At 40.5% G+C, this 10,382-nt stretch overlaps 1 protein-coding gene across 3 annotated transcripts in view; it reads left to right on the top strand.

Moving 5' to 3' along the window:
• The first annotated feature begins 2,093 nt into the window (after nt 1-2,093).
• Nucleotides 2,094-10,382, top strand: part of LOC103371184 (calcium/calmodulin-dependent protein kinase type II delta chain) — a 98,539-nt gene continuing 90,250 nt past the window's right edge. For all 3 annotated transcript variants that reach the window (XM_008300422.1, XM_008300421.1, XM_008300423.1), the window contains exons 1-2: nt 2,094-2,422; nt 6,472-6,566. In XM_008300422.1, the coding sequence (XP_008298644.1) occupies nt 2,361-2,422; nt 6,472-6,566 (157 nt within the window). In that variant the 5' untranslated portion in view covers nt 2,094-2,360. The remainder of the gene's footprint in view (nt 2,423-6,471; nt 6,567-10,382) is intronic.

The following is a 10,382-nucleotide window of genomic DNA, read 5'->3' as shown; positions in this document are numbered from 1 at the left end:
GGGTTTTTTTATACTCCTTGCCGACTGCTTGCTCATAGGGAGTCCAAGGGCAACTTTGGATTGTTGGGTTCTCTGTTCAGAATTCGTAAAGTCTCCACCTTACTATGTTAAGCGCTGTTAGATGACATATGTTCTGAATTCATGCTATGTAAATAAAATAATTGAATTGAACTTCTTACTACATTTATCCATACAAGTCAGGATTTTACATATATCCTGTGGGACTGCAAGTTCCTGACTGACAAGTTGCTGTTGGCTAAACCAACCAGACATGGCGATGGTAGACAAGAAGCAGAAGAGGGTAGATAGATGTGACAATCCCAGTTGACAGGCAGGAGGAGGATTAGAAGATCTAGGAATAACCGAAGGAACAACTGGACCAGATGAGGAAGGTGAAGTTTAAAATGGTCCCAGTGGTGATAAGGAGAGATTCCAGGTACAACATCGGAGGTCTCTGTTCGGAAGAGGTGTCCTGTTATAGGTTTCAGATGTCTGCCAGTCTGCAAAAGGGTGCTTCCCCTCGATGTATAGCGCAATTTTAAATTCAGTTTGAGATCCAAAGAGATCAAGTCAATCAAGATTCAATCGAGAAAGATAAAAAGGATTTATATCAAATCTCTGCTGTTTTCTGAGCAGATGTGATCCACTATTTTATTTAAACGCACTGTTGCAGGATAGAAATTGAAATTAAGTGAAGCAGCTACACTTTATAATCTCAAGTATTGACACAATATTGGAACAATGTTGGCAATTACTGCAACTTACAACTAGAATTGATTTCAACTCCAATTCTTTGCTCACTGATTAAAGATTAAATATAATCAGTGGTGACCAAATGCAAGCAGCTTGAAACATGTGCAGAGTCACAATGAGGTCTTCTGTTGATTCTACTTAATGTGAAGTTGTGATCAGTCAAAAAGCTTCATGTATTCACACACCAGAACAGCACAACTCTTACCAAAACGAACAAAGTCAGTCAAAACTATTTCAGTTTGTTAATTCATGCAAACCATCTGAAAACGGTTGTTTCCATTGTAATTATTGCAGAAAATAGAATGTGTGAAGTTTTGATGAAATGATAGGGAGTTCTCTGGATGTCCTGTGTGATGTGTGATGTGGATCTAAATCAAAGTCAATGTGGATTTTTGCACTTTCCTCCTAGATTCCTCACACTGCAGAGCGTCTGCAGCCGGCTGGTTCTGCTGCCTGTAGATGGAGCCGCTGCGCAGCGTTTCCAATCAGGAAGCGCTGAGAGGGATTGAACTTCGTCAAGTCACACACCGCGTATTAAGAAAAAAACGGATGTGAAGCTATTATACCTTCAAAATAAAAAACAAAAACAAACATCTCCAAAAAACCACACCAAAAACAAAAACAAAACAAAAAAAAAAAGTTCAACTACCGATTTAAAAATAAACAAATAAATAAAACTTTAAATATTTAAATATATCGGCGCTACATTTCATTTTCATTTACCACTTTCACAGCTGTTAAAACGTTGAAAGGAACATACAACGCTTGTTTCGTCCTGATTGTTGTTGGACTTGTAAATGAAGATTAGGAACTTGTGCACAATTTTAACAACAGCAGATTTAGAACTACCAAAACAAAAACAAAACAAAACAAAACAAAACAACAACAGCAACAACAACAAAACAGAACCAAAATGTAAATGCATGTAAAAATGCAAGTAAGTAAAATTAAAAGTAAATTAAAAGTAAGAAATTGTGCAATTCTGGTGTTAAAACCCCTTTTACTTAGGGTTTTGAAAACCTTAATTATTTCATTCATTTTTCCTTTATTTTGTTCACGTTAAAACCTTACACAAGTAATTTTAAGCAAATAGGCTTTACGGTTGTCTTTTATTAGAGTACAAGAAAAAAAAAAATACACTAAATAATAATTATTGTTAGCATTAATTAACAGTCATTTTCCCTAAAGAACATCCTAAATACGCCTACTTTTACATCGTCAAAACAGCGCTTGAGTAGTTTTATTGTGAAGGTTCCTTAGCGGAAGTGGAACTCCGTACATTAATTCTGTCTTGACCGCGGTCAACTAATCCAAGTGTCAGTGTAGAAACAAACACAACAGCAGGTCGCGACGTCCCTGTCAAGTCCAGGACTAAGCCGGGGTCTGCAGGCAGGAGCCGGGAGTACCGACGCCGAGCTTTCACCGCTTTAGGACTTCAACTTCTAACTCATTCCCTACTTTTATTTTTTTTATTTATTATTTTTTTTTGCTCTCCGAAAGGCGACAAGTGGCACTTTTGGGACACGGAGAGGGAAAAAGGATTTGTGGAGCGTATTAGAAGCGGCTGAGGCTTTCAGTTTCCCGAGTCCCTTTGCTCACCTTGTACCATGGCTTCTACCACCTGCACCAGGTTCACTGATGAGTACCAGCTGTACGAGGAGCTGGGGAAGTAAGTTCTCTTTCTGTTTTGACTTTTTAAAAAATACAAATTCTTAGAGAAGGTGAAGCTTCAATTGTCCGCTGCTTCTACTGCCGCTGTTTAAATACACCGATACCTGGGCGCCTACCTGCTCCCACCTTGATAGGTGGCGCGAGCGCGTATGGGCAGGACCAAATCCCATTCAAAAAATCCACCGTTTTACTTTTACTTTGCTTGTGAGCGAAAATCGACAGCGCGGATATACTAAAGACTATTTAAATGTCACCTTAGCTTTATCTCTTGAATTCGTTTGAATACTTTTTGTTCTCTCTTGTGTGTCTGCGCTGTTTGACTTGGTTCTCTCTATTCGTTAACCGTCCTTTGCGTCTATTTCGCCTGCCCTGATAACGCAGGTGAACTGATTTTAAAAGTTTCAAAATTTAAATGGAGCACCGCCCAGTGCATTGGAATGCATGCCGAATATTAAAACGGCTCTTGAGAGTTTGTCAGTGTGCATGAAATATGCTTCAACCAGCTTTATTATCAAGGAGAGTGAGAGAAAAGCTTAAAAATACAGAAATTTGAATGTAATTCGGTCAGCTGGCTCACCTGCGACGCTCACCTTTACGCAAGACTCTCTGTGTGAACCTCAATGTGTTTGTCACTGATCTGGCCTCAAGTTTCCGCCACGTCGTGCAAAATGCCAAATGTTTGAAATTCCTCAGTGTTGTCTGTGCTTTACACAAATACATGCAGTTTGTCTAGAATCGTGTATTTCCAGCGATCAGCCAAAATGTGCGCTTAGATATGACAGATTAATCTTGTGTTGAGGTTGGAAGGTGTGGCTCTCCGTGCCTCAGGTGAACTCATGCAGGCTGCCAGACATTGTTTTAAAAACCACAGGGTGTACTTTGAGTGAAAGTATCGGCTCAGATTATTGATCACTTTACCTAAATACCAGCCATTGCATGCATTGTTGCTCCACTTTGACTTCAGGACTGTGTTTTGTAATTACTCATAAAAATAGATCCAAGCAAGTCTGGGTTTATTGAACATGTGCCTTGAAGCTAAATTCCTGTATTTCGCAATTTGCAATAGACAACAGGCTGCTGTTCCAGCTGCATATTTTTAGAATGAGCACCTGTTTAAAGCCTTTAGAAAGTGGATTTGTGAGGGCAAGGTGAGATCTGAAATGTTCCCCATTTAAAGAAGGTGTGGCTCTTTGAAGGAACAGTGATCAAAGCACTTTTTTAAAGAGCAAATCAAAGTGACACGCTGATTAAATGTATTCTGTTCAGAAGGTATGCAGAGCAGTCCGACACCAGATCTGCACCTCTGATGGTTTCATGTTTACACTTGTTTCCGTCCGTTCACATACCTTTCCCAACAATAAATACCTCTTAGGTACTTTCTTGCATTATTATTTTTTTGTTGGCAAAAAATCCTGCCAACATCTGTTATTACCATAAAACAGTCATGTTCATGAGGCACATTACAACACTATCCACACGGTTCCAAACAGAGATATGCAGCGATATTAACCCTCTGAACTCCACTTTTTTCCTCTCTGTGGGCTCATGTTTCACTGCAATTTCAAGTCCTGCACCACTATGGAAACAGAACAAGCATTGTTAGAAGTAGAGAGAACTCCCACAGGTCTTCTGTGTGGTATGACACAGTTATAATCCATCTATCCATTATCTATACACTGCCTAATCCTCACTAGGGTCGTGGGGGGGGAGTCTATCCCAGCTGGGTGAAGGCAGGGGACACCCTGGACAGGTCACCAGTCTATCACAGGGCCACACTTAGAGACAGACAACCAAGCACACTCACATTCACACCTATGGACAATTTAGAATCACCAATTAACCTCAACATGTTTTTGGACTGTGTGGGAGGAAGCCGGAGAACCCGGAGAGAACCCACGCTGCACGGGGAGAACATGCAAACTCCAAACAGAAAGATCCCGAGTGTCCTCACCGGGATGTGAACCAGCGACCTTCTCGCTGCGAGGCAACGGTGCTACCCACTGAGCCACCTTGCAGTCCCTAGTGCCAGAAAATGAAAAAGAAAAAATTGCATTATTATGTTTAACATTTGTCCAAGTTCTTCCAGTACTTATCAAATCCAGAAAGATATTTCACCATGTTGAATGTATCCTTCAACAACTTTTTGACAAATTTCTCCTCTGTATAACATTTTTGAGCCATGCTGCATGTAATTTATTGCTCAAGTATGTTTTTATTTCCCTCTCAATCTCTGTAATTGGTTTCCATACTTCATTTTTACCTGCTTTGTGAAGACACAGCCTGCGATTCAGCCAAAATATGCAGAATGTTTGTCATGTTGGTCTGCTTCTTGGTTAGAAACTCTTTATTTTTGGCAATTTTCTTTAGAACAAGACCTGCAGAGCAAAGTGATTTTTATAAACTGCCACAGTTTTAAGGTTAGGATGCACATGTTGGGGTCTGGACATACTTAAAGTTCTCCTGCATGTACTCTACTTTTTTTGACCCTTACTTTCTTGTTGCAAACAAGAAGTTATGTTGTTTTACCTGAATATTAATGTTAAATAATATATTTATAGATGTTGAATTTTTATTAGTTAGTATGCTGTGTTTGCTTTTAGCCACGATATTCAGGGGTTTTCAGGCTCAGAAATGAGCCTTTGGGGGATGACTGTGCATGAGTAAACATAATCAGTCCATGTGCAGTGAAGGCAGTGAGTCTGCATTTGCTTATTTGACAGAAATATCAGCATTTTTCTTCATTTTTGACCATTAGAAAAACTAATCTTTTAATTCTGAATTCTTGTTATTTTGTTGTTGGGGATTTTTCTGTGGTGCAGCTGAAACCTCTTTGGGGAGGAGATGAAAATTCTTCTATGCAGGAAAAAAAAAGTGCCCCGAAGCAGCCCAGTACACAGTCACGATGGAGATCTGTGAAAAATGTAGTAGCTGAATAGATCTGAAGCATAAAAATGCGCTTCACACCACTTTGATAGTTGTGTGACGCAAGTTAACTAGTGTGATTAAAGTCGAGGTGATTCTGTTCTCTAAAATGAGCTCAGGATGGACGACTGGAAAACAGGTTTTCTGCGTGGACACGTAATGAACCTGAGTCTTGAAAACGTGACGACTTTTCTAAACTTAAATCTGTCTCGAGCTGCAGAAATGAGGACTTGTAAGAAGTTGAAATTCAAATACCCAAAGAATCCAGTTGAGACTTGAAGGCAAAAAAACTGATCAGCCTTCGCCAAAAATAATTAAATACTTGGTGTTGTTTTGGTCATTGTACTCTTCTTTTTTTTCATATAAGCACTGGATTGAAGTCTTGTCTCTTGACTTGGACTCTCACTTTAAGGCTTCATTTGGTTTAAAAAAACTGAAGTGAAAACATGTACGTTTGCATGCAGGGCCTTCAGAGACGTTTTGCCAGAATGTATGAGTGACAAAACAAATGTGTGGTTGACACATTTCTTTCTGCAGCCTCATAGTACCACCCAACTGCAAGATCGTAGCAGCTGAAGTTTCCTCTTCGTTTGCATAAAGAGGAAGATTGTGTTTTGTTCATCTGGTAGGCGAGAAGTGCTTTACATGACTAAAGCAAATAAAAAATGTAGTTAAAACCATACCAGCCCAAAGAAAAAATGTACTGGAGGCTGGTTAAAGTAGCCCCAGGACTGCAATAAATGGCTAAAAATGAGTGATAAATATAAGTGACATTTGAACCAGAGCTACCGCCTCGTGGCAACTATCCAAACTCCATCCGCTGATGAAGCTGTAACACTGTTCAAAGCCTCATAGCACGTACAGCGAGTGCACCTTGAGTTGAGATTGTTTTGTCAACTGCTGTGTCCAAGGTCGAGAATATACTGTGGAGCTTCACGATGGGATGTTCTGTTCATTAAAACGTCTATCAAAAGAGGCCACACAGGGACTGAGAGGCGAGAGGACGCCTAATGTGTCTGTGATTCACATTTCAGTGCCTTTTTCGCAGCTAAATCTGAATTTGTCCTTATATATTTTAAAAATCCTACCCTGCAGTGACTAATCCGAACTCTTTGTGTCCCGTAGGGGTGCTTTCTCTGTGGTGAGGAGGTGCATGAAGATCTCCACAGGGCAGGAGTACGCTGCAAAAATAATCAATACCAAGAAACTGTCTGCCAGGGGTGAGTATAGGACTGACGAGTCCATGTTGCTTTAAGCTCCTAAAACACTGCTGTCTTAGTAGAGACGTATGGCTGTGGCAGAAGGTCACGTTAAACAGTATTTTTTGCTTAAAATGGTTCCGTTTTAAAGCATGTCACCCCTCCAACCAACTTCCTCATTCTTTTCAACTGTACAGTTTCTCACGCCTCTGCCGTTTTTTTTTTCTTTCTTCTCCTTGTCACATCTGTAGTAGCGGGAAGGAGTCATGGTTCAGATTGTGGCAGCCACACTAACCACAGCTTACTCCTCCAGCTTTTTTTTTTAAATTCCCCCTTTTTTTTTTTCTTTTCATCGCTTTCCTTTTTTGTCATCGAAGTGGCACCGACATGAACAGCAGCTTTTGTGACTCATTCCCTGATATCAACCACAGCCTCTGATTTTTGATGAGCTGTATATGACTCACAGAGCTGTCTTTCACATTAAAACACAAGCCGGTGAAGGCATCACGCTGGCAGAACTGACAAAAAACTCTGTTCACTGATGACCTTTCTTTTTCTTTTTGTGCGCTTCCTTCTGCAGTGGAGCGTCTGTCCAGAAAGCGGAGGCATTTATTCATTATTTTATTTCCTCACCTTTTTTTAATATTATTCTCTCTATCATTATCTGTTCACCGTGGGCCGAGCCTTCCGCTGCCTGCTAATTGATCCACGCTCAAGACCCCAACGGGCTGACGGGAGAGCGCACAAACACACAAACGAAAGGAGATATGCTCGAACAGTTTGCGGGGTGATGGCGAGCACAGCAGCAGCAGATGTAGCATCTCACGAGGGGAAGCGGGGGATTTCCTCACAGCATTAGCAGCTGCGTGAAGAAATGCAAAATGATTGGTAGATGGGGTTTTTAAAAAGAAACATGACAAACAGTGAAACAGAAACTAAAAGGAGAATGTCCGTTTTTTGTTGTTGATGGATCCAGTGACACAGAATCTCTATTCATCCTTAATGTAAATGGCCTGAATGAAAACCCTTGTGGTTCCCTGGTCTAATTGTTGCAGCTCCAGAGGTGAGGGGAGAGTTTTGGGCGAATAAAGGGAGGAGAGCTGAAAGAGATGAGGGCAGATGTTTATAGTAAGGAAGTTCATGATTGATTCCACACTCAGATAGCCTTGGCTGAACGCCTTCACACAGCCCGAACCTCGCTCACCTGAAGGAGAAAATAAGACTGTGTGATTGTAAATCCCTGGTGTTCGTACAAGGTCACGGCAAACTTTTCATGAAACTCAGGAAAAAAAACTAACTTGTACGTTGTTATTTTTGCGTTTATTTAGTAGAGCTCAGTCCAGAAGGGTAATTCTGGTTTATTATTATTACTTGGATCTTATTTTTATAGCTTTGATCATTGTTCTTATCTTAAAAATTAACATTGCGCTGTTGAAATTTAAAGCAGCCGGGCAGGTTTTAAACCAAACTGCATCTGATTCAGCTTTGACCTCACCAGGGTTTGTCCTGGCTCAGGATGGGCCTTCAGGGGTTGACTGTACACAACAGTAAGCATCATCAGTCTGTGTTGTATAACGGTATCTTATTTGTTAACTTATGTGACAGAAAACTGTGTATTTGGCTGTTATTTTTGACCATTTGCCACTATTTGATTATGTCTGAGGAAGTGAAAACCCAGGTTAACAACAAGCTGGCTGCAGTTGTCATCCATACAGTATGTGTGGTTTAGTGGTTTAGATCGACTGGCTAACCTGTTGACATGTTAAGCCTCCTGACTGCTTGTGTTTCTTGCCCTGTTGGACTCCAGAGCTCAGCAATTTCTTTGAATCAGGGCTGTAGTCAAGACCACTTTTGGCAATACTTTTAGGAAACAATAGATTGCAGTTTCATGGGGGTTGTGTGCTGGACTATTTCTTGGTTCGAAACAGTCATTTCCTTGGTTGCCAGGTGACCAACTGAGGTTGAGAAGTGACCGCTTGTATCTGCCACATAATCCCCATAAAACCAAATGTTAATTTGGTTTTAGCCCAGACCTATTTCAGGTCGTCTTGACAGTGTCTTTCAGTGGTTGCCACTGCATGAAACAGGACTTTTTATTTATTTGACTATTTAAATCTGCACCAAAAGGCTCTGCGTGATGAGTAAAAAGCCAGATCCCACACAAAAAACTATTTCTGATTCAGATGCACTCCCCAACAAAATCAACTAATTCTTTCCAAATAGAACTGATGAAGTCATGTGGAGAAAATTTCTTTGTATGTTCATATCGCAATATATTCAAGAGAAACAATGTCACTTTTTTCCAGCCCTACTTTATAGTAAGGATGACCCAATCAAGTTTTTTGATCTACTAAAACAACATTGCAGGTCTGTGTAATTTGAATTTGACAAACCTTGCATGTCACAGGCTTTTGACACCAAATACCAGCTGAAATAGATTTAAAAAAGTAAAGTACAGCAAGATTCATGTTTGTGATTTAGCCTTAGTTTAGCTCAAATATGCCTGGATCAGCCTAAGGTCTGATAAATCAGATTGGCTGAAGATGTTTCTACATTGTGATGATCACAATGTTCTTTTCTGTGATGGAGATGATCGCGACTAGGAAAACAAAGGTCCAGATTGTGTAAACCAGATGTGTGTTAGAAAGAAAAACTATACCGTAATTGTAAATCATGGATCTGTCTGTCATGAAATGGCCTCTAGTCTGAGGCTAATACACCATTCCAAACACCGAGCAGGCACTCCTGGTGTTTGTCCATTTAGATTTTCAACTGAGTCATTGCGAGACAGCTCTGGATGAGTCACAGACTGATAAAACCAACTAAATTTGTTTATTTATACATGCATAGTACAATTATTCAAATATCGAAAACCACAATCTGGCTTACAATGGTTTTAAATGACAGCAGCGATGTTCAGGAGAAATAGAGGTGAGAACAGCACTGACGGCGCTTTCTGTCTTCAGGCAACTACATGCAGATACAGTGCAGTGCTGCTGGACCCGCTGATAGATATTAAAGCGAGCAGGCTGAACTGAAGGTCACGTTCAATGAGGGGAAACCCCAGAGTCGGTGCCAATGCTGCCGCTGCCGCTGCTACGTGATGAGAAATCCTAAACAGGAAGCTCCATCTCATTGGAGAGGGTTTATGTGGCTGTAAACCTTGGCTTCACATCAACACAAGTACTTTCTGGTGAAGGACCTTTCAAAGGAGTATTGACGTTTCTGCGATGTACTACAACTGAACTTCAAAGTGTACTGATAGGAAGGCTTTCTGACTGAAGGTATCTCAGAAGTCGGTGCTTTCAGAAGGCCACACAGTCCTAATCAAGTGTGTGGTGGGCATCGATTGTTCATCAGCCTTGACTGTGTGAATACATTAGTTATATGTCTGAATTTCAGTATTTTCCACATTTGAATACGTCAGCATTGCTTGTTGCATATTTCTATCAAACATTTGTCTTTCTACAGAATTTCCTGTGAAAATTTAAATGTGCCGTCACTTGCAGCATCTTGTCAGAATATATTATAGATGAAGCGCAGTACAAGGTCATCCCATCCACACAGAGGAATCAGGAAGTGGGCCAGCTGGATCCTCGTTGTAAAACACGTCAGCCACAGCAGTAAAATGAGCAATTATTTAATAGTTGTTGTTAACTGTCATTTTGTATCTTTGCAGCTTCTTTGAGACAGGGCTGCGTTCATGATGCTGTTATAAAATGTATATGGACTGGCTTTGCAGATATTTGAAATTGTGGTTGGTGTATATGTTTCAACACATTGATATCATCAGTTTCAGCCCTGAAAAGCTTTCAGATGAAATACTGGCATTGGCAA

This window comes from Stegastes partitus, unplaced genomic scaffold (genome assembly GCF_000690725.1).
Source record: "Stegastes partitus isolate 25-593 unplaced genomic scaffold, Stegastes_partitus-1.0.2 Scaffold1538, whole genome shotgun sequence".
Classification (NCBI taxonomy): domain Eukaryota; kingdom Metazoa; phylum Chordata; class Actinopteri; family Pomacentridae; genus Stegastes; species Stegastes partitus.
This window is presented reverse-complemented; position numbering and strand designations above follow the sequence as displayed.